Source organism: Trachypithecus francoisi, unplaced genomic scaffold, assembly GCF_009764315.1.
Source record: "Trachypithecus francoisi isolate TF-2019V2 unplaced genomic scaffold, Tfra_2.0 Lachesis_group18, whole genome shotgun sequence".
NCBI lineage: Eukaryota > Metazoa > Chordata > Mammalia > Primates > Cercopithecidae > Trachypithecus > Trachypithecus francoisi.
Genome location: NW_022681463.1, coordinates 15,661,051 through 15,685,447, shown reverse-complemented (window position 1 = coordinate 15,685,447; position 24,397 = coordinate 15,661,051). Strand labels below are relative to the sequence as shown.

At 46.4% G+C, this 24,397-nt stretch overlaps 1 protein-coding gene across 4 annotated transcripts in view; it reads left to right on the top strand.

The window, feature by feature from the left end:
• The first annotated feature begins 2,905 nt into the window (after positions 1-2,905).
• CLYBL (citramalyl-CoA lyase) overlaps positions 2,906-24,397 on the top strand; it is a 298,175-nt gene continuing 276,683 nt past the window's right edge. For all 4 annotated transcript variants that reach the window (XM_033177359.1, XM_033177358.1, XM_033177356.1 and 1 more), the window contains exon 1: positions 2,906-3,004. In XM_033177359.1, coding sequence (XP_033033250.1) covers positions 2,943-3,004 — 62 coding nt within the window. In that variant the 5' untranslated portion in view covers positions 2,906-2,942. The remainder of the gene's footprint in view (positions 3,005-24,397) is intronic.

Sequence of the window (24,397 nt, the reverse complement as noted above, 5' to 3'; positions counted from 1 at the left end):
TTTTTATATTTTTAATAGAGACAGGGTTTCACCATGTTGGCCAGGCTGGTCTTGAACTCCTAACCTCAGGTGATCTGCCCGCCTTGCCTCCAAAAGTGCTGGGATTATAGGTGTGAGCCACCATCTTATACGTATTGAATACCTGCCAGGTATGTGTCACTGAGCAGGTGCTGGGGGTACAGCAGCGACAAGAAATATAAGGTCCCTGCTCTCAAAGAAGTTATGGTCTCATCCCACAGAAGGTGTTTCTAAGTTAAGACAACAACAGCCTTTCTCCCAAGGGGGCTGCCCAGCACATCACTAGCCCTGCCCCCTAAATGACAACACTGCATCCCAAAGCCCACCTGATAGATGGTTAGTCATCCCATCCCAACCCACCCTCTGAGAACTGCTGGGGAAAGACACAATAAAGAAGTATTAGGTTGTTGCAAAAGTAATTGTGGTTTTTGCCACCACTTTCAATTCTGTACATTTTTTGAGAGCAGGAACCTTGTACGTTTTGTCGCTGCTGTGCTCCCAGCACCTAGCTCAGTGACTCATACCTGGCAGGTATTCAATACATATAAGATGAAATTGTTCTTGCCATTACTTTGAGTGGCAAAAACCACAATTATTTTTGCACCAACCTAATAAATTCACAAACTGATATATCGATATGGTGGTGGAGATGACCAGGCACTGTGACAGCCATGGGGGATCTTTAGGTTATTAGCACAGGCCCCTGTGAGGAAGTGGCATGTAGGCTAAAGGTCCTGGAGGATGAGCAGGTGTAGCCATGAGCATTCTGGGGATGAGGAACGGCATGTGTGAAGGCCCCATGGTGGGAGAGAGCCTCGTGGACTTAGAAAACACAGACAGAAGACAAGTGGAGCTGGAGATAAATTGGAGAGGCTGGCAGGGGCCAGACCATGTGAGGCTTTAAGGGTCATGGGGAAGAATTCAGATTTTGTTCTAAAGCCACCAAAGGGTTTTAAGAAGGGAAGTGATGCAATAACAATAATAATGAGGAATAGTTAACACTACCGAGAACTTGCTTAGATTTTAAGTGTGCACTCTCTTTCTACGTATGTGTAAACTCAGTCTATCATGATAACAACCCTATGAGGTGATGAGATATTTATACCCCATTCTATAGAAGAGGAAACAGAGAGCTTCAGAAACTTGACCAAAGTCACACAGCAAGTCAACTCTGGAAGTAGGAGCTACGTTATGCTTTTAAAAGGTAAGCTGGGTTGTATGGCAAAGGGGTGATTGTAGGAGGGAAGAATGGGAGCAAGGAGGCTTTGAAATAATCCAGGTAAAGGATGATGATGGCTAGAAGCAAACTTGAGTGAGGCGAGTGCAGCACCAGCTTGGGAGGCAAAATTTAAGGAGAAGTCTCAGTAATTAAGATAAGTAATATTGGCCTGGCGTGGTAGCTCATGCCTGTAAGCTCAGCACTTTGGGAGGCTGAGGTGGATGGATCACTTGAGGCCATTGAGACCAGCCTGGCTAACATGGTGAAACCCTATCTCTACTAAAAGTACAAAACAATTAGCTGGGCATGGTGGCACTTGCCTGTAGTCCTAGCTACTCGGGAGGCTGAGGGATGAGAATCGCTTGAGCCTAGGAAGTGGAGGTTACACTGTGTGAGCTGAGATCATGCCACTGCGCTCCAGCCTGGGCGACAGAGCAAGACTCTGTCTCAAAAAAAAAAAAAAAAAAAGTAATATTCTAAACTAAAAACCAAGATAATGGAAAAATCCATTATGAACAAAATATCAAAATTTTAATTAAAGACAGGATTGGTGTTACTGAAATTGCCTTTGCCTCAGTCTTCAGTATGGCTAGGCTGGGCACTGGCTGGGACTAAGGTGGTGACAAGAAAGTGACCAAATTTGAGTAGACAGGAGAGGCCTGAGGTGGAGCAGGCGTGGGAGCTGGGGGAGGGCACCAAGGGGTTGAGCAGTCTCTCCTGTTGGTCTCGAATATAACAACAATTCTTAGGCTCAGCAGAAGTTTAGCATCCATGTTCCCAGTCACCTGGACTTTTCCAAATCTTGGAACCCACTCTGGCTGAACAGGGTTTTGTTTGTTGAAACGGCCACATTTTGCATCCAAGAGCACAAGTCAGTTTCCACTGGAAGGTTCTGAGAAATGGTTTCAGGTGTAAGTTTAGAGCAAGAATGGAACGGAGTCACAGCTGAAAAAGAAACATGCTGAGCGCGAAGGAAAAGACATGGTTAAGGGGTAACAAGGGCCCGGGCAGGTGAAGACCGGCAGGTGGAGGCCGGCTGGATCAGGGAAGGTGAAAGAAGAGGCAGGTGCAGGGCCCAGCCTGTTTTAACGCCTCGGCGTTCTCACCGCTGCAGAACGACTGCAGGGGGCAGAATAAAGAGCTGCTGCCAGTTTCCCTGCCCAGAGAGTGCCAACAGCTGCTCTGACCTATTGCAGGCATGTGTGTTCCATGAGATGCAACCTTCCTGCATTCTCTTTGACCACTCCAGATTAATTGCTAACCAAGATATGAACGTGGTGGGGCTCACAAAGTGTTAGGCGGTATTTTAACAACAAAAACTGCAAAGAAATCCCTAGAAATGTTGGCTCTTCTGGCTGGGAAAACGCAGTCTGTCAACAGTTGCCTCAAAAACTCAGAAGCTCAGGGAGAGTTGGATTCGGTCACCAGAGAGGCCCCTCAAAGAGGAGCCATCCATTCAGATCCTCTGGTCTGTCCCCCATGACAGCGGGGACGAAGGTCCTGAGCCCTGGCCGGGAGGGGCAGGTGACCTCGGGACTGGCCGCGGGGCAGAGCGGGTGCTGGGAGGAAGGAGAGCGCGGCTGGCGGGGCGGGGCGGGGCGAAGACAACGCGAGGCGGGGACTGGGACGGGGGTGTAGCCGTGGGGGAGTGGAAAGTGGGGTGGGCGTGGCCAAGGGCAAAGGGCGGGGCGCGCGCTTCGGGAAGATGGCGCTACGTCTACTGCGGAGGGCGGCGCGCGGAGCGGCGGCGGCGGCGCTGCTGAGGCTGTGAGTGCAGGTTCCCATTCCCCGCCTTCCCGGCCCGGCTCGCAGCGGGTGGGCTGCCGTTGCAACCCCGCGGGCCGGGCGCGGCCTCCCCAATCCCTCATGGGAACCCAGCCGGACGGGAGCACCATGCGCCTCCCTCGCGCTGGCTCGACCTCGTCCAAGGTCGCTGCCGCCCGTGCCTCCCTGTGGGTGGGCCCTTGTTGCACCCGGAAAATGGGTACACACTTTAGTCGAGTTACCTGGACTCAACCCCAAGGAACAAAACTGCCTGCCTCGCACAAATGGCAAACGTGAACGCGCTAATCTTTATCTCTGAGAGGCGGCTCGCCTGGTGAAGAACACCTGCGGTTCATTTAACACAGCGGTTCCCAAATGGTTTGGTCTCAGGACCCGTTTACACGTCTAAAAATAATTTGAGGACCCCGAAAGCTTTTCTTATATCTATTGATTTTTGTGGTATGAGGAATTAAACCAGAAATTTAAAAAATATTCACTTAATAACAAACCCATTAACTTTTAATACAAATAACACTTTAATGAAAATATTCTCAAAAGTGAGAAGATTGGCTCATGGTTTTTATATTTTTGAAAATTTCTTTGGTTTAATAAAGGACAGCTGGAGTCTCATATCAGCTGTTTTGGAGGAAGTATTTGAAAGAAATGCTGGGCTCATGCAGATGCAGATATTAGTTGGGAAAGGGAGTACCAAGCAGACCCTCTCAACGGGTCTCAGGGACCCCCTCAGGTGTCTTTGGACCACACTCTGAGAACCGCTGGTCTAGCACTTGCCCATCGCCTAGGTACGTGCACATACATGGTCTTATTTGTTTCCCTTGACCACCATGTGAAGAAGTTGGGTGTCATGTTTATAAAGATGAAAAACGGTCAGAAAGGTTAAGGATTGTCAAAGCTCTATGACCAGTAATGAGAGAGTTTGGTTCAAACACTACGTCTACGGCTCCTGGTCTGAAACTTCTCCTCTCCTTTCCCTTTCCCTTTCCCTTTCCTTTTTTTTGAGACAGAGTCTCACTCTGTCACCTAGGCTGTAGTGCAGTGGTGCAATCTCGGCTTGCTGCAACCTCCACCTCCACGATTCTCATGCCTAAGCCTCCCGAGTGGCTGGCATTACAGGTGTGTACCACCACCCTGGCTAATTTTTGTATTTTTAGTAGAGACAGGGGCCATGGTGACTAGGCTATTCTCGAACTCCTGACCTCAAAGGATCCACCCTGCTCAGCCTTCCAAAGGCTGGGATTACAGGCGTGAGCCACTACAGCCAGCCTGGTGGTCTGGAAGTTCTTATTTTTTTTTTTTTTTTTTGGTTTTTGAGACGGAGTTTAGCTTTTGTCACCCGGGCTGGAGTGCGATGGTGCCATCTCAGCTGACTGCAACCTCCGCCTCCTGGATTCAAGTGATTCTCTTGCCGCAGCCTCCCGAGTAGCTGGGATTACAGGGCGTCCGCCACCACGCCTGGCTAATTTTTGTATTTTTAGTAGAGACCAGGTTTCACCATGTTGGCCAGGCTGGTCTTGAGCTCCTGACCTCAGGTGATCCGCCCGCCTCGGCCTCCCAGAGTGTTGGGATTACAGGCGTGAGCCACCATGCCCGGCCAGGTCTGAACTTCTTACGTCTTCTTGCATTGTGCCTCTTCAGTCACCCACCTATGGGAGGACCCACCTAATCGTATGCATCCCACTTTCCCATTTCCTCCACTGCCCCTGGCACAGGGCCCTGGCTGTGGGAGTCACCTCTGGCCCCAGAGGAGCAGCTCAGGCAGTGTATCCAGGCTGGTCCAGAAGGGTCCTTTTCTGGCTCCTTTTGAGGGGGCCAGCCTCTGCGGACTGTGCAGTAGTGGGTCCGGTGAGCAAGCACAGTCCCCACGCCAGCACTGGAGGTTAATTCACAGTGCTCTTCACCCGCCTTAGCACACTGGCTCCGTTCTCGACATGTCTACCCGCTGGATATAAGATTCTTGATTGGCATTTTTTTTTCCTTTGAGCATTTTAAAGTGTATTATCTCACTGTCTTCTTGCCTCCAGTGTTCTAATGAGAATTCAGACGTTAATCTTATTAGGGTTCTATGTAAGTGATGAATTTCTCTCTCTCCCTTTCTTTTTTTTTTTTTTTTTTTTTACTTGCAAGATTTTCTCTTTGTCTTGGTCTTTTAGTGGTGTTATTGTGATGTGTGTGAATCTGTTTGAGTTTATCCTCTTGGGCATTTGTTGCGTTTCTTGGATGTGTATACATCAAATTTGGGAAGTTTTTGACTATTGTTCTCTCAAAAAAGTCTTCTCTCTCATCCCTCTCTTCTCTTTCTGAGGCTCCCATTGCATGTATGTTGGTGTAGTTGATGGAACCCCATAGGTCTTTGAGACTGTTCAGTTTTCTTTCAGTTCCTCAGGCTGGACAATATCAATTGACCTGTCTTCTTTTTTTTTTTTTTTTTTTTGAGATGGAGTCTCGGTCTGTCACCAGGCTGGAGTTTAGTGGCGCTATCTTGGCTCACTGCAACCTCTGACTCCCTGGTTCAAGCGATTCTCCTGCTCCAGCCTCCCGAGTAGCTGGGGTTACTGGCACGTGCCACCACGCCCAGCAATTTTTGTATTTTTAGTAGAGATGGGGTTTCACCATGTTAGCCAGGATGGTCTTGATCTTCTGACCTCGTGATCCACCTGCCTTGGCCTCCCAAAGTGCTGGGATTACAGGTGTGAGCCACTGCGCCCGGCCAACCTGTCTTTAGGTTTGCTGATTCCTCCCTTGTCCAGCTCAAATCATTTTCATTTTAATCCAGAACTTCTTTCTTTTTGGAGACTGAGTCTCATTCTGTCACCAAGGCTGGAGTGCAGTGGTGCTATCTCGGCTCACTACAACGTCTGCCTCCTGGGCTTAAGCCGTCCTCCTACCTCAGCCTCCCACATAGCTGGGACTACAGGTGTGCGCCCCTGCACCTGGCTAACTGTTTATGTTTTTTTGTAGAGACAGGGTTTCGCCATGTTGCTCAGGGTGTTCTCGAACTGGGCTCAAGCAATCTGCCTGCCTCTGTCGCTCATAGTATTGGGATTACAGGCATGAACCACCGTGCCTGGCTCTTTTCTGTACTTTCTATCTCTTCATTGATATTCTCTGTGTACTGAAACATCATTCTCATACCTTCCTTTAGTTCTCTTTTGTTTCTTTCTCTTAGAGACAGAGTCTCCAGGCTGGAGTACAGTGGTGCGATCATAGCTCACTGCAGCCTGCAGCTCCTGGGCTCAAGTGATCCTCCTGCCTCAGCCTCCCCAGTAGCTGGGACTACAGGCACACACCACTATGCCCAGCTAATTTTTAAATTTTTTGAAGAGACAGAGTCTTGCAGTGTTGCCCAGGGTGGTCTTGAACTCCTGGGTTCAAATGATTCTCTTGCCTTGGCCTCCAAAGCAGTGGGATTCTAGGCATGAACGACTGCACCTGGCCTCCTTCAGTTCTTTATGCATAGTTTCCTTTAGTTTTCTGAACATGCTTTAGATAGATGATTTAACTAGGAAGTCCAGCATCTGGACTTCCTCAGGAACAGTTTGTACTGGCTACTTTTTTCCTCTGCGTGTGAGTCGTACTTGCTTGTTTCCTTGCATGTCTTGTATATTTCTGTTGAAAACTGGACATTTTAAGTCATATAATGGGGCAACTCTGGAAATCAGATTTCTCCCTTTTCCCATGGTTTTTGGTTGTTGTTTGCTCAGTGACTTTAATAAACTAATTCTGCATTGTGTTCTTTGTCATGTGTGACCACTGAGGTCTCCGCTTGGTTAGCTTAGTAGTCTAACAATTAGACAAAGATTTCCTTAAATTCCTGGAAGCAGTAAGTCTCCTAGTCTTTGCTGAGGGACTCTGTGTGTGTCAGGATATGTCTTCAACATTCAGCCACAGTTTGCTACTCTGCCCCTGCTTCCACTTCCTTCTTACACAGAGACTGAAGGTTAGCTAGACATGATCTCTTAAGGTCTTTCCTTAGCAGGTATACAGCCTTGCACATGTGTGTGGCCTCCTAGAGTCTCAGGAACGTGTCACAACTTTTTAGAGTTCTATATGGATATCGTGTTCTCCATTTTTACCTTTTAAGTGTTTTGGTTAGCTGGTTGTTTGCCCTGTTATCTTCCATCTCAAGTAGCTGTGATGTTAAATAAGTACTTCTGATTGTTTGGACAAATGCCCTGGGAAAATACTGTTCCCACTGTGCAAGCTCTGAGTCAGGTCAAATAAAAACAGTTTTGCAAGTAGGGTCTGTCAAGGAATCACAAGACAGGTCAAATAGTGACATTTTCCAGAAATGGGGCTTTCCCCCGTCTAGTGGCTGCCATGCTGCTGGTTTTCGCTGTGATGGGGGCTGTTGATTTTTAAGTCTACCATAGAGCTGGGGAAAACGGATAGTGTAAACTAAACCGCCACGACAATTGCCGTTCTTCCTGAGATTCATCCATTTTTCTTGAATAAATGATCCCTGTATTGCTGCAAGTCTTTAATTTCTAGAATTCTGCAAAAGTTGATTCTGACCATTTTTGCCAATATTCTCATTGATTTTATGGAGGATGGGATTTTCAGAGGTCTTTTTTCTGTAGTTTTCCCTGAAGTCAGCCTGCATGGAGCTTTGATCAAGAATGGATTTGAATTTATAAATTTTTTTTTTTGTATCTGTTGTGTTGATCATAAGGCTTTTCTTCTTCAGTGTGTTAATTTGGTGAATTACAGTGATTGACTTTTTAAACGTTAAGCTGACCATTGCATTCCTGGAATAAACTCCAGTGATCATTATGTATTGTTTGGATTGCATGTGCTAAAATTTTGCTAACATTATTTGTATCTATGTTCATAAGGAATATTAGCCTATAGTTTTCTGATATTGCCTTGGTCTGGGTTTGGTGTTAGGATGGTGATGGTCCCAGGATGTGTTGGAGAGTTCCCGCCTCTATTTCCTGGAACATTTGTGTAAATTTGGTAAGATTTTGCCTCTATATGTTTGCACCTGCAGTTTTCTTTGTGGAAAAAGTGTTAAACTACAAATTTAGTTTCTTTAATAGACATATTGCTATTCAGATTATCTAGTTCTTCTTGAGTAAGCTTTGGTAGTTTGTATCTTTGAAGGACTATGTACATTTCATCTAAGTTGTCACATTCACATGCCTAGAGTTGTTCATGCTGAGTCCTTATCCTTTTTCTTACAGCCCTACAAAGGTATATACCACACAATTCACCCTTTGTGAGTGTATGATTAAGTAATTTCTAGTAAGTTTATACGCCCATCACTACAATCCAGTTTTAGGCCCCCATCCAAATTTCTATCACCCCCCCAAATTCTCTTGAGTCCATTTGCAATTAATTCTTACCCCTGCCTCTAGTCTGTCATCTCCTTACTGTTTGTGTCATCTGTAGTGATGTGTCCTCTTTCATCCCTGATATTTGTAATTCTTTTTTCTCTGTGTTTTATTTCATCAGTCTGGCTCGAGTTGTATTGCTTTTCTTAAAGAACCGTCTTTTGATTTTATCGATTTTTCTCTATTTTTTTTTTTTTTCTGTTTTCTGTTTCATTGATTTCAGTCTCATCTTTATTATTTCCTACCTTCAGCTTACTTTGGGTTTGATTTGCCCTTTAGTTTTTTAAGGTGGAAATTTAAATTATTAATTTTAGACCTTTCTACTTTTTTTTTGAGACAAGGTCTCGCTGTGTCACCTAGGGTGGAGTGCAATGATGCAATCTTGGCTCACTGCAACCTCCACATTCTAGGCTCAAACAATCCTCCTGCCTCAGCCTCCCAAGTAGCTGAGACTACAGGCATTAGCTACCATGTCTGGCTAATTTTTGTATTTTTGGAGAGATGAGGTTTCCCCACGTTGCCCAGGCTGGTCTCAAACTCCTGGATTCAAGCAGTCCACCTACCTCGGCCTCCGAAAGTGCTGGGATTACAGATGTGAACCACTGCACCCATCCGGGGTCTACTTTCTAAATATAAGCACTCAGTAATTACTTTTCAGCCATGCTTGGTGGCTCATGTCTACAATCCCAGCACTTTGGGAGCTGAGGTAGAAGGATCACTTGTGGCCAGGAGTTCAAGTCCAGCTTGGGCAACATAGTGAGATGCTGTCTCTACAAAAATTTTTTTTTTTTTTTTTTTTTTTTTTTTTTTTTTTTTTTGAGACGGAGTCTTGCTCTGCCGCCCAGGCTGGAGTGCAGTGGCCGGCTCTCAGCTCACTGCAAGCTCCGCCTCCCGGGTTCACGCCATTCTCCTGTCTCAGCCTCCCGAGTAGCTGGGACTACAGGCGCCCGCCTCGTCGCCCGGCTAGTTTTTTTTGTATTTTTAGTAGAGACGGGGTTTCACCGTTTTAGCCAGGATAGTCTCGATCTCCTGACCTCGTGATCCGCCCTCTCGGCCTCCCAAAGTGCTGGGATTACAGGCTTGAGCCACCGCGCCCGCCCAATTTTTTTTTTTGAGACGGAGTCTCGCTCTGTCGCCCGGGCTGGAGTGCAGTGGCCGGATCTCAGCTCCCTGCAAGCTCCGCCTCCTGGGTTTACGCCATTCTCCTGTCTCAGCCTCCCGAGTAGCTGGGACTACAGGTGCCCACCACCTTGCCCGGCTAGTTTTTTGTATTTTTAGTAGAGACGGGGCTTCACCGTGTTAGCCAGGATGGTCTCGATCTCCTGACCTCGTGATCCGCCCGTCTCGGCCTCCCAAAGTGCTGGGATTACAGGCTTGAGCCACCGCACCCGGCCAAAAATGTTTTAAAAATTAGCTGGATGTGGTGGCTTGTGCCTGTGATCCTAGCCACTAGGGATACTGAGGTGGGAGGATTCCTTGAGTCGGGGATTTGGGGTTCCAGTGAGCTGTGATCATACTGCTGCAGTCCAGCCTGGGTGACAGAGCAAGGCTCTATTAAAAATAGTAGTAATAATAATAATAATAATAAAATTTCCTCTAAGGATTGTTTTAATTCCCTCTAGCAGATTTTGCAAGATTTCTGGTACCTGTCATCTCTTTAATGTCTTATGTTGATACTCTGTTTTCTAAAGTATTCAGTAGTGAGACCCCAAAAGCAAAAGAGCTCCCTGGCTGTGTGTGTTCAGTGGTAGCAGCCAAGGAATGTGCCAGGAAGGGACTTCACATTTTGCAGTGCCATGGTGGAGAGGAATCTGATTAAAAAAAAAAAAAAATGAAGGCAGTTTAGAGAGGCGACACTGCAAGCTAAGTACCTGAGACTCTGGGTCAACAGGAAGGGGACAGTGTGTGAGGAAACGGGGGCCATGGAAAGTGGCTGAGGGGCCTGGATGGGGTTACCTGTCAGGGTCCCAATAGGCCTTTTGTAGGATTGGCTTCATCTTTGAAGCCTCCTGAGGTTACCGTGACAACCACTATTGTCCCTCTGTACTGCTGTGAGGCCACTAAAGGAAAAAGGGAGGGAAGGGACCCAAAGGGAGGACAGAGGTGGGAGAAGAGGGAGCGATGGGGAGAGAAAGGCAGAGAAGAATGGAAGCAGTGAGTGAGAAAGGGGAGAAACCTCACTGAAAAGGAGACAGGGTAAACATGACTGAGAAATGGAAAAATAATCACATTGCAAAGAATTAACTCAGAGTCAGGATGAATGTGTGTTCTTTGCTACTTGAACTGGCATTAAAAGGCCAATGTGAGGTGTTAGATATTTTTAAATGTTTATTGGTATCATTAGAGGTTGACTTCAGTTGCCCAAATGCATGGTGAGAAAGGGGATGTGTAAACAAAAATGATATTTTGGATTGTGAGGCAGAAAGTCATTTTAAATGGCCCTGGGAGGTAAAGAGACCAATCCTGTCAGTCACCTGGGACTGTCCTGGTTTTAGCATGGAATGTCCTATGTTCCCAGAAACCCCTTAGGTCCCAGCAAACCAGGGTGGCCATTCACCACAGAGGTGGAGAAGTAAAGGGCTGTGGATGAAGACCGGTACTTATTAGGAACAGGGAGGAGGATGGAGTTGGAGGGGATGAGTACAGGGCAGGATACAGAGCTCAGAAGAAAAGGAATTGACAGAAAGAATAAAAAGACCAGTGGTCTAAGATGGTAGACCTCAGGTTCAAGAACTGGAGCAACAGTCTTCTGGAATGGCCTCCATTCTAGAATGGAGAGAGAGTGTTCAGAATGCTTTAATGGAGAAAGAACAGCCGCTGCTGAGAGTGGGGCTGAAGAGAAAAAGCAGACCCTGAGGGAGCAGGGAACACCAGGAAGGCAGTTGTATGCACAGTGTGCAGACCGGGAGTAGTCTAGGGGTAGGGACATGCCTGGGCTGGACAGTGGAATTGGTGGGAAATCAGATTTCCCTGAGCAAAATCCAGTGGGCAGCAGCCAAACTGGTGAGCAAGAACTGGCTGTGGTGGCTGGTCCCGAATTGGGAGCTGCACCTGCCAGGGCAGGTGTAGCTGCGAGGGAGGTCTCTGCCAATAGTTCAGCTGTGCCGTGCCTACTGAACGGCCTCACCTTGGCCTCTGGCTCTGTTGCAGCTGTGTGGGGCTCATGCTCCTACATACTGTTATCCTGTGGTAGAATTTTACCGTGAACCAGAGCCATCTAGAAGAAACTGGGTCACCCACATGCTTTCTGTGGGAGAGGCCAAGGAGTCAGGGGGAGACTGGGACCTGAAGATCAACTCTTTACTGCAGAGATCCCTCCCTCCCTCTCTCTGTCCCATGGATCCAGAGGGAAGTTGAGGACAGTTTCATACCACATGCTTGACCCGACTGGACTGAGTAACTGTGGCTGCTGTGAAGACTCTGTCCTTGCAAGGACCTCTCCTTAGTGCCCGAATTCTGCAGAATGTTTGTGTGACACGAGTGCTTCATTCGTCTAGAAATACTTCATGGTAGTCAGTTGCTAATAACAGGATATCTGCAGGTGGCATGTTCTCAGGAGGCACACCTGAAGCCTCAAAGGTGAGGACACAGACATGGCTGGGTGAGGCTGTTCCAACACATGACCCATATCCATAGGGAGTGCCCTCAGGGCAGCTGATACCACTTAGCCTTAGCAGTCTCCAGTGATAGCTTCGGAACAGCCACCGTCTGACTGATACACTTTCTGAAAACAGCCTTCAGTCACACAGTTTCCTAACTAAATGTGGTGGTGGCCACTCTGTAGGAGTTGCCATTTTATGCGTGACTCCCTGTGAGGAAGCCCATAGGTGCTGGTGGCTGAAATTTTAGGAATGCAGGTGTCTAAGAAGGCTGGGAAAAGCAGGCTGGGCTCCTTGGGGAGGAGCTTTTAGTAGGTTTAATTAACTTTTTGAACATATAAAAAGTTGTTAATTATAAAAACAACATTTTTTCCTACCCTGAGTGCAGCTGGAGCTGTGTTCTGCTGTTACACATTGCTCATTAATTCCACACATTGCTCATGATCCTGTGAGGTTTAGAATTTTATTAGACAATAAAGAAGACATCAAGGAAATAATATTTGTGTTTTCATATAGGTCACTTGGGTATGAATTTAAATCCACTGTAATTCAGACAGGTTTAATTTATTTCATGTTGCTACTTGAATGTGTTATAGCTTATCAATTAAATAGCACCTGAATGATGCAGACTTGAGATTCATTCCCTCCTTCTTTCCTTCCTTCCTTCCTTCCTTCCTCACCCCATCCTCTCCACCATAAACCAGGTTTAGAATAGCTGTTAATTTTGCTGCTCTGATTTTTTGTTGTTGTTTATTTTGAAACGGAGTCTCGCTCTGTCGCTCAGGCTGGAGTGTAGTGGCACAGTTTCAGCTCACTGCAACCTCTGCCTCCTGGGTTCAAGTGCTCCTCCTGCCTCAGCCTCCTGAGTAGCTGGAATTACAGGCAGACACCACCAGGCATGGCTAATTTTTTAATTTTTCTTATTTTTAGTAGAGATGGGGTTTCACCATGTTGGTCAGGCTGGTCTTGAACTCCTGACCTCGTGATCTGCCTGCCTCAGTCTCCCAAAGTGCTGGGATTATAGGTGTGAGCCACCGCGCCGGCTTATTTTTTTTTTTTTTAAAGACTGGTGCAGCTATGTTGCCCAGACTGGAATGCAGTGGCTATTTGCAGGTGTTATTGCAGCTCACTGCAGCGTTGACATCCTGGGCACCAGTAGCCCTTCTTCCTCAGTCTGTCTAGTAGCTGGGACTGTAGGCATGTGGTACCACACCCAGCTGTTTTTATGTTTTGTTTACATTTAAGGATGTTAACCTAATGTAGGAGCAGTGATGATGTTCACTATTGTTCCACATGACTCTAGCACATATATATTTGTATGTGTATAACCACAGTTGTTCATTAAGTCTGGTTCCAGGTTTTCTTGGGAAATGCAGAGAAAAATGTTCCTATCCCCAAATCTCTGTGGATACCCTTACTTAAGTATTTGGAGGTAAATTTCTATATGTGAACTTGCTGAGTACAGACATCTGAAGCCTTTTGATGCTTGCTGACAAATCACCCTCCACAAGGGTGTGTCGATATATCCCTGGATGGTGTATGCCTCTTGGAGGCTCATCTGTCCCATTGCCTTGCATTAGGAGACCCATGAACACTGAAGTAGGCAGAGACTGTCACGCAGGTCACCTGACTGGCAGCACCAGACCTAAAAAGGCCTGTTGGCTACCACGACAGCCTTGGCTGTCACACTGGACCCGCCCGTGGGTGTTTCTGTACATGGCCATGAACCTTTTTTGAACTATACCACATGTTAACATCTTTCTCTTAGTTAGGTCTTTGAGATTGGCAGAAGTGCTCTATTTAATAGTAAAGGAATGGCCTGGGCATTGGTGGCTCACACCTGTAATTCCAGCACTTTGAGAGACCGAGGTGGACAGATCACTTGAGGTCAGAAGTTCAAGACCAGCCTGGCCAGCATGGTGAAACCCCATCTCTACTAAAATTACAAAAATTAGCATGGTGTGGTTGTGCGTGCCTGTAGTCCCAGCTACTCAGGAGGCTGAGGCAGGAGAATTGCTTGAACCCAGGAAGCAGAGGTTGCAGTGAGCCAAGATCACACCACTGCACTCCAGCCTGGGTGACAGAGCGAGACTCTGTCTCAATAGTAATAATAATAATAATAACAAGGGAATGAAAGTTTCCTTAGAAAGTAAGGATTCTATTTTAAGAGAGTACTTGGGTGGGCAAGTCTGTCTTAACTGTTTCTCCTCACTGTGTCTAAATGAGAAGGAAGAATGACCCTGGTGTCTGTATTTGCAGGACACTTTTCAGTATTGATATTCAGAACCCCAAATATTGAAAAGTGTAAAAGACAATACTTGCTACTTCATTGTCCCGTTGCCCGCCCTCCCTCAGTAAAATAAGGGTCTTAGTTTAGTGGAAGACTGTGTTCACTGTTTAACTCACAGTTCTACATTGCTAAAATTTGGCACTTTTTTTCCTAATAAGGGCCTCTCTGTGGACTTTTGAAAGTTTATATGGTCATTAAAAACATCATTGCACACATATATTTTATACCACTTTGGAAGTAGTGCAGGCTTGTTTGAAAGCATACACTTGACTTGTCTTCTTACTCAATCTCACAGTATTCTTTGTGAGAAGGTTGATATGCCCACATTCTGTGGCCAAAAATAAAAGTTTAGGAAATGAAAACAACAAACAGAAAACCTCATGCCAAGTGCTGTTTTCGTAGTGAGGCACTGGAGGGTGCTCTAGCAATGGGAGATGCACGCAGTCTCTGCAGTCTGCAGGCGGCCCTCACAAATGCCTCTTTCAGAAGATGTAAGAGTTGTTTTTTCTGTTCATTTTAAGGCAAATGAAAGACACATGGATGGTAGAGGAAATATTTCTATACTGACCTATAAACGGTCCCTTTAAAAGTTTATGAGAAACTGAAGAGGTAGCTCTGCGCTCCAGCCCTCTGTGTGACCTCCTCTCTCCCTAGCCTGTTGCAGCCTCACCGGCCTCCTCTTCTGGGCTGTGTTGTCAGCCTGAAGCACTGTCCCTTTGTGTCTTAGCTCAGATGTCACAGATCAGAGAGGTCTTCCTTGACCACCCTGTACAACATAGTCTCCACCCCCTTACCAGCCTCTGCACTACCCCCTGTCCCCTTGCTGCTGTTTTCATTTTTTCCTATTGCCCCATTTCCACCAGACATATCACATGCTTATTTGTTTATTGTCTGCCTGTACCCTACCCCAGCCCCCGGATATTCATGAGAGCAGGGACTTGGTTTATTCCATTGCTATTACATATCTAGAACCTAAAACAATCCTTGGCAGTGCCTGATACAAATTTTCAGAAGGAAAAAAGAAGAGATTTAGGAAATGAAATATTTTGAGTGTTTCTAAAGATTTAGTGGATTTTTTTTCTTTATTATGGTAAATTATATATAAGAAAATTACCAGTTTAACTTTTTTTTTTTTTTGAGATGGAATCTTGCTCTGTCTCCCAGGCTGCAGTGCAGTGGTGCAATCTCGGCTCACTGCAACCTCTGCCTCCTGGGTTCAAGCAATTCTCCTGCCTCAGCCTCCCGACTAGCTGAGATTACAGGTGCCCACCACCACACCCGGCTAATTTGTTGTAGTTTTAGTAGAGACAGGGTTTCACCGTGTTGGCCAGGCTGGTCTCGAACTCCTGACCTCAGGTGATCTACCCGTCTCGGCCTCCCAAAGTGCTGGGATTACAGGCGTGAGCCACCACACCCGGCCCATTTTAACCATCTTTAAGTGTAGTTTAGTGGCATTAAGTACATTCACACTGTTGTACAGCCATCACCACCACCCATCTTCAGAATTTTTTTATCTTCCCAAACTGAAACCCTGTGCACATTAAACACTAACTCCCTGTTCCCTTTCCCCTCACCCAGCCCCTGGTAACCACCATTCTCATTATTTTCACTGTGAATTTGACTACTCTAGTTACTTCACATACATAGAATCACATATTTATCCTTTTGTGTTTGGCTTATTTCACTCAGCATAATATCTTCCAATGTGCATCCATGTTATAGCAGGTATCTGATTTTCATTCATTTTTAAGGCTGAATAATCTGTTGTGTGCATATTCCCTATTTTATTTATCCATCCATCTGTTGATGGACATTTGGGTCACTGCCACCTTTTGGCTATTGTTAGTGCATGTTCTATGTGGAGCACAGAAATGTGATGTTTAAGTTTCTTTGAATTATACTAGCCAGTCACAGGTCACTCCTGGGTAGTACTATGGTCTGAATGTGGTATCCCCTCCAAACTTCATGTTGAAACTTAATTCCCATTGCGGTGGTATTAAGAAGTGGGGCCTTGTAGGAAGTGGTTAAGTCATGAGGACTGGGCCTCACGAATGGGTTAGTACCATTGGAAAGAGGCTTCAGAGAGAGTTTTCCAGTCTTGCCTTTCCGCCCTCCACCATGTGAGGACACAGCAACAGGGCGCCGTATTGGAAGCAGAGAGCAACCCTCCGTAGACACCAAGGCTGGCACCTTGATCTTGGATTCCCCAGTCTCCAGAACTGTGGGAAGTAAGTTTCTGTTGTTTCTAAATTAGCCCAGTATGTGATACTTTTTCAAATAGCAGCGTAAACAGACTGAGACAGGTGCTTTCTACTTTTAGGAAAATATTTTTAGTTCATATTAAGGTAGAAACTTAGTCTAGCTCCTAAAAATCAGAATTGTTTTAATATTCTCAGGTGCTCTTTAAGTTTTTCTTGCAATTGTCAAAAACAAGTTTAAAATCAAGTTACTAACTCTGTGCCAGAGGCAGGAAGCTCCTGGATGGATACTCTGGGGTTCCAGTCCAATGCTGACCTGCAGTTGGCCCTTGTCTAGATTGTGCCTTATTTTTCTCACCCATCAAAAGGAGGATGGACAAGTTTCTTCCTGCCAGTTGACATTCCACAGTCTAGAAAGGAATTGTTGCCCTCAAGTAAGACGACCTTGGGGAATTCAGAAATATAAAATAGATAGCTTTTTGAGCTCTTAAGTTATTTTGGTCCATTTGAGCTCAATTTGACCAGAGATTGAAGATAAAAGCTCTGCCTCCCCCAAACTTATGGGTACAGCCTGCACTCAATAGGTTTTACCGCCTGCTCCTGCCATTAAGGGAGATTTTTTTGGTCGTGTGTTGTTGACCCTTTAGGTCCTCAGAAGGGGCGGCGCTCTCATCGTGTCTCTCCCTGTAGCAGCAAGTGCTACCAGGCACTTTGTTCCGGTGACTTAGGATGGATACAGCACAGCGCCAAGGGGTTAGGATTCTAAAATAATTCAGGTGTATTGAGGTGCAGAACCTAAAAGAACTCCGGAGTAAGAGAAGGTAGATATCCTAAATTTTAGTCTGATTTTGACTCAGAAGTGGGTACCTGATTTCTGCCTACATCTCACCTCTTTCAGTTTTTTCCTGCTCCATTTGGGTTCCCTGCTCACTTGGTACCCTCAAGCTGGCTTGTAAATGCCCAGAGCCTGGACCACAGCACTCTCGTGGGGTCTGCCTGTTCTAGGGCGCATCAGCCGGCAGCCCACCGGGGATGACCAGTGAGCCCAAGAAAACAAGCAGTGCTCATGTCAGATGTGTGGCCCTTCCCAAGTGCTGCACCTTTTAAGAAATGCCTTCACTGGGCGTAGTGGCTCATGCCTCTAAGCACTTTAGGAGGCCGAGATGGGCGGATCACGAGGTCAGGAGTTCGAGACCAACCTGGCACAACATGGTGAAACCCCGTCTCTACTGAAAATACAAAAATTAGCCAAGCGTGGTGGTCACGCGCCTCTAATCCCAGCTACTCAGGAGGCTGAGGCAGGAGAATCGCTTGAACCCGGAAGCAGAGGTTGCAGTGACTGAGATCCCACCATTGCACTCCAGCCTGGGTGACAGCGAGACTCCGTCTCAGGAAGGAAGGAAGGAAGAAAGGAAGGAAGGGAAGGAAGGGAAGGGAAAGAAGGGAAGGAGGGGAAGGAAGGGAATGAGGAAATGTCTTCTGCAGACACCTTAAGTGCAAAGGAGTCAGCCAGGCAAGAGAATTTCTCCTCTACCAGGAAGAGAATATGGGTATAGGAGAGGCTTGGAGTGTCTCTGTCACCCCTCATGTCCTCTGGACAAAGGTTCAAGCTGTGCATTTGAATCATCAGTGTCTAGTTGTCCCGCAAAACGTCAGGGATTTACCAGGTAATCTGGTGACATGCCTGCACCAGGGGATTGGGAGAATCCTTACCGTTAAACCTCTTCTCCCCACCTCTTAACACATAAATACACTTTTTAAGCTTCCTAACGCTGTACTCTGATCATGGTGCCCACCCGCTTGGACAGCATAAATTTCCCAATGATCTCCGATTACCTGCCGCATAAAGTCAAGGCCCCTTAGCGTGGCATGTACACACCTCCTCACCCATCCTCCTATCTTTCCATTTCCCTCAGGCCGCTTACCTGTGGCCCACATGCGCCACTCACCATGCCCCACACTCTTGAGTCATCAGTGCCACTTCCTCCTGGAAGCCTTCCTTCCCTGGACACCTCAGCCAGCCATCTGTCTCACCTCCGAGAGCTCTAACCTGTCTGCTGACTTTTGCCACCCTTCCCTGTGTTAAGGTGATCGAGATGCAGAACTCCCAGTTGTCTTTGATGCCTCCTCTCCTCTCCCACCCACACCCCATCTGTTGCCAGGCCTGTTGATTTTCCTCTTCAGGTGCCAACTCTTTTTCATTGTATTAGTTTCCTATTGCTGTTGTAACAGATTATTGCAAACATCATGGCTTAAATTAAGCTTGTCCCTGCAGCCTGTGGGCCACATGTGACCCGGGATGGCTTTGAATATGACCCAACACAAATTTGTGAGCTTTCTTAAAACATTATGAGATGTTTTGACGATTTTTTTTTTCCTTAGCTTATCAGCTGTTGTTAGTGGATTTTATATGTGGCCCAAGACAATTCTTCCAATGTGGGCCAGGGAAGCCAAAAAAATTGGACTCCCCTGGTTAAGTTAACACAGATTTGATAGCTTATGCTTCTCCAGGTTGGAAGTCTGACCTAGGTTTTGTGGGCTAAAACCAAGGTGTTTACAGGGACAGAGAGCCTTCTTTCTGGCAGTTCTAGGGGTGATTCGTTTGCTTGCCTGTTCCAGCTTCTGGAGGCTGCCCACATTCTCTGGCTCATGGCTCCTTATCCATCTTCAAAGTCAGCCCCAGTGGACTGAATTCTTCTCCCCACTGCTGCCATCTCTTGGGTTCTGTTGCTTCTCCTGCCCTCTTCCACTTAGAAGGACCCTTGTGATTACATTGGCCCCATCTGGATAACCCAGGCCAGTGGCCTCAACTCAGGGTCAGCTGATTAGCAACCTTCATTCCACTTTGCCATGTAACCTGACATATCAATAGATACTGGGTATAAGGACGTGGACATCTTTGGGGGCCATTATTCTGCATACCCATCCACTGTTCTAGATTCAGGTTTGAACTCTTGGAATGACCATCTATCTAATGGGCTGAGTTCCCTCATTGCCTCTCATGTTACGTGCTGCTAGCATGTATTAAGATGTACGTTCAGCCGGGCGCAGTGGCTCAAGCCTGTAATCCCAGTACTTTGGGAGGCCGAGACGGGCGGATCACGAGGTCAGGATATCGAGACCATCCTGGCTAACACGGTGAAACCCCGTCTCTGCTAAAAACTACAAAAAACTAGCCGGGCGAGGTGGCGGCGCCTGTAGTCCCAGCTACCCGGGAGGCTGAGGCAGGAGAATGGCGTGAACCCGGGAGGCGGAGCTTGCAGTGAGCTGAGATCCGGTCACAGCACTCCAGCCTGGGCGATAGAGCGAGACTCCGTCTCAAAAAAAAAAAAAAAAAAAAAATGTACGTTCTATTATCTAGACCTGTTGGTTCTTGAATTTGTCCTTTTCTTTTTGTCTCCATTGCCTACCCTAGTGGTCATCTGTCATCCGGACCACTGTGAAAAAGGATTGTTTACATCTACAGGTAACCCTCCAAGCAATATTTAAGTGTACTATTCAAGAGTGTTTTCGTACATTCACAATGTTGTGCAACCGGCACCTCCATCTAGTTCCAAAACATTTTCATCACCCTAAAGGAAAACTCTGTATCCATTGAGCGGTCATTCCCCCTTCCCTCCTCTCCTCAACCCCTGGCAACCACCGGTCTATCTTTTGTCTATGCATTTACCAGTTCCTTCATGTGAATATAGTACTACATTTTGTTTATTTTTTGAATTAGATCAAATTTTTCAGAGACAGGATGTAGCTCTGTCATCCAGTTTGGATTGTAGTGGCACTGTCACCCAGACTGGAGTGTAGTGGCATGATCCTAGCTCACTGTAGCCTTGGACTCCTGGGCTTCAGTGATTCCTCCTGCCTCAGCCTTCCAAGTAGCTAGGACTGTAGGCACTCAGCACCACACCTGACTCATTTTTGACATTTGTTTGTCAGTTGATGGACATTTGGGCTGTTTCCACTTTTTGGCGATTGTGACTAGTGCTGCTATGAACATTCATGTACAGGTATTTGTTTTCAGTTCCTTTGGATTTATACCTAGGAACTGCTGTGCCATATGGTAATTCTATGTTTAACTTTCTGAGGAACCACCAAACTGTTTTCCACAGTGGCTGCACCACTTTATATTCCACCAGAAATGCACAGGGGTTCTGATTTCTCCACATCTTTGCCAACACTTGCCATTTTCCGTTGTTTTTATTGCAGCCATCCTAGTGGGTGTGAAGTTGTATCTCACGGTTTCCTCCAAATCATTTTTAAATGCACAAATTGGCTAATTTCACTTCTCTGTTTCACATCCTTCCCATTGCATTTATAATAAACCCTGGCCCTCCCCTTGGACTCCAAGGAGCATGTGATCTTCCCCTCCTACCTCTTTCTCTCACTGCCTTTCATTCTTCTCACACAGTCCACTTGCCGAGCGTCACTGGCCTTCTTCTGTTCCCTCAAGCAGGGAAGGCAAACACCCATGGGCTTTTATTTATTATTTATTATTATTATTTTTAACATTTCTCTTCTTAGTTCCAGAGACAGTGGGCTTTGAGGCTCAGAGGATTCAGATCCAAGGTCCATCTAGAAGTAAATTATGAGATGAGCTGGGCGCGGTGGCTCATGCCTGTAATCCCAGCACTTTGGGAGGCTGACATGGGCAGATCACGAGGTCAGGAGATCAAGACCATCCTGGCTAACACGGTGAAACCCTGTCTCTACTAAAAATACAAAGAATGGCCGGGCGCAGTGGCTCAAGCCTGTAATCCCAGCACTTTGGGAGGCCGAGACGGGCAGATCACGAGGTCAGGAGATCAAGACCATCCTGGCTAACATGGTGAAACCCCGTCTCTACTAAAAAATACAAAAATCTAGCCGGGCGAGGTGGCGGGTGCCTGTAGTCCCAGCTACTCGGGAGGCTGAGGCAGGAGAATGGTGTAAACCCGGGAGGCGGAGCTTGCAGTGAGCTGAGATCCGGCCACTGCACTCCAGCCCGGGTGACAGAGCAAGACTCTGTCTCAAAAAAAACAAAAAAACAAAAAAACAAAAAATTAGCCGGGTGTGGTGGTGCACACCTGTAATCTCAGCTACTGAGGAGGCTGAGGCAGGAGAATCGCTTTAACCGGGGAGGTGGAGGTTACAGTGAGCTGAGATCATGCCACTGCACTCCAGCCTGGGCAACAGAGCGAGACTCCATCTCAAAAAAAAAAAAGAAAAAAGAATTAAATGATGAGATGATGCATTGAATGCTAGGTATGGCATGTATGTAGTTCATAAGAACACCAGTAAACAGTGGATGTAAAAAACAACATCGGCTAGATACCTAAAGGCCGTGTCTTTGGAGCAGAGGTGACCATCTGAAGCATGTTCTCCCTTCCCTGCCTTTTTCCTCCCTCACAGCACCCCATTCTTCATCACACTTAGGGTTTGTCACCAGCCACGAATGTGTGCATCTCCCTGTTATGTTTGGTCTCCTGCACCAGGCTGGAAACTCCACGTTCACCCTTTATGCCTGTGCCCAGTGCAGTGCCTGACACAGTTGGCACTGATTAAATGATTCCTGAATGACTGCATCATCATATGGTCACAGTAAACAGAATCCATCACTGATTATCTATTTGACATGAGAGGGTGGAAAGGCAAAGTTTTTATGCGTGAGTGTGGGTGTATGTATGTTTTCCTAGATTATAGATTTGTCTAAACATTCCTGCTAATTTTAAGATATCAAATCTGAAGTTTCCTTCTTGGCTTGAATTTTTGAACATAGGCCAATGCTGTTTTTAGATTCCTCAGTATTCTCTCTTTTGTAAAAGAGTTTTCAAAAGTATAAACAGGGCATCTTCCGTACAACTGGTTTACATTGTTGGTTTATGTAGCTGAGTTGTGGGCAGAGGGGAAACCTCAATGTCTGAATGTGGCTTTACCCCAGCACTGAGGTATTCCCTGGAGAGCTTGGCCAGTCTGAGTGCATGTGGTCTAAAGGTCCTCCCTAGCCAGTTCCCTGTCCTAGCTACTTTGTTTATTTCAGAACTTCTCACCTGTTGAACACTCAGCCTTTCCTCAACACAGGACCAGCTCAGCATCAGGAAGCTGTATTTTAAGAAAACATGGTCTTCCAGTTCAGTGGAGGCATCTTAGCGGGATCCAAAATAACATTCACTTTTATCTTGAAATTCTTTCTGTTTTTGGTTTTTCCCCAACTCTCATCCTTCACCCCAGACACTCCAGGTTTTTACTGAAATGAGGCATGATAGAAAGTGTGAACTCACAGGCTCAGTTCTGTTGCCTCCTTATGGCCAGTGTGTGGAAGGGCTCTCATGCCTTCTCCCTTGAAGCTCGTTCATCACCTTGGCCTGTTTTGGGCTGAGTCCCCGACTTGGGAATTGTGCGGTTCGTTTGATGTCCATCGGGCTGTAAGCTCCTTGAGGACCAGGCACCCTGTTTACTCACTCCTGTCCCTTCTGGGAACCTGGGGGAAACTGCTAACCGGCGTGGCTCTGAGACCTTGTATGGCCCCACACATTTTTTTTTCTGTGGGAACCACTAAGCATTAGCAGCTAGCCAGTGACCAGCAGGGATTAGCAGCGTTTAGGCTCCGCAAACATTTAATGTGCTAATTGAGGAGCCCAGGGTTCAGCCAAGGAAGTGATTTACAAAGGTGGAAACAGGACTGTTGACACAGGTGCATTTTATTATTACTTGTTTGGGGGAATTAGTAAACATGTTAATAATTTGGGGGATTATTGTTAATGAAGGATAAGAAACTTCACAACCATATGGTTTACTACTTGATGTGATTTTCCCTTTTTTAAAAAACACTTTTAAATCTGGATTTTATCTTAGTAAGGACAAGCCATTTCTTGCAGAACTTACTGATTGTATTACATAGGTAAATGGAAAAATATTTCCTAGAACAATTTTTTGTAACAAAAAATTCTAAAACATACCAGTGGTATGAAGAGGCACCTATGGTACATCTTTGTATTATTCAGTCCCTCCTGTATACGTTCTTCTGACAAGAACGGGAGTCATGCCTCCCAGGCTCCGAGTCCCAGGCTCCGAGCATTACTGAGGCAGCTCCTAAGAAGAGAAAAGGGAAGAACATTTCCTGAGGATCTTTGCTGTGCCGGGTTCCAGAAGGTGCTTTGTCACATCTCACGTGAGATACGGGCTCCTTTCGCCTGCTTTCTAAGAAGTGTGCCGTGTGTGAGGTGGCCGGCTGCATGGAAGAGACCTGAGAGGAGTAATTCCCCCACTATTGTGTCTTAGTCTTCAAGTGGCCAGCGCAGTACCTTGGCCTGTGGTAGATCCTGAGTAAATGTTGACTGAAACGAAGATGCCATGGCCTGTGGTGAAGCAGGAATCAGTGCAACATGCTGTGGGAATACAGAGGTGGGGTTGGCTTTTGGAGGGCACCTGGACCATTCCCAGGGAAACTGCCCTCTGGACAGAGTTTAAAGTATGGCAGAGGGAAGAGTGTTCTGGGCAGAGGGCACTGTGTGCACAAGGCCCCGGCAGGGGAGTTATGAGGAGGTAATTGTGGAGTATGGGATTCCCAGGGGCTGAGCATGACGTTGAGAGCGGGGAAAGTTGAGGCCAGACTGTGAAAGGATTCCCAGGCCAGCCCAGGACTGATTTCAAATTTACATCCCGTTGGCAACAAGGAGCCAGTGGAGATGTTTAATCTCTTTCGGCCTCCATCAGGTTAGCCTTTCAGTCTATAACCTGGCCTAAGTGTTAGTCCCATGTCATTTGAACCCCTTGCCTTTCTCTTTTACTTAAATTACATTCACAGTGCGCTGTGAAACCTAATTGGAATAGACAAAACGTGGTGGAACTCTGCAGCTTATGGGGCCGGTTCATGCTCACCTTAATGTACTTATAATATACATGTAAATACTGCCCGTTATTTGAAGCTTTCAGGTGACTTCACTTCTCTGTGTACTATATACTTCGCTTCCTACATCTGCAGT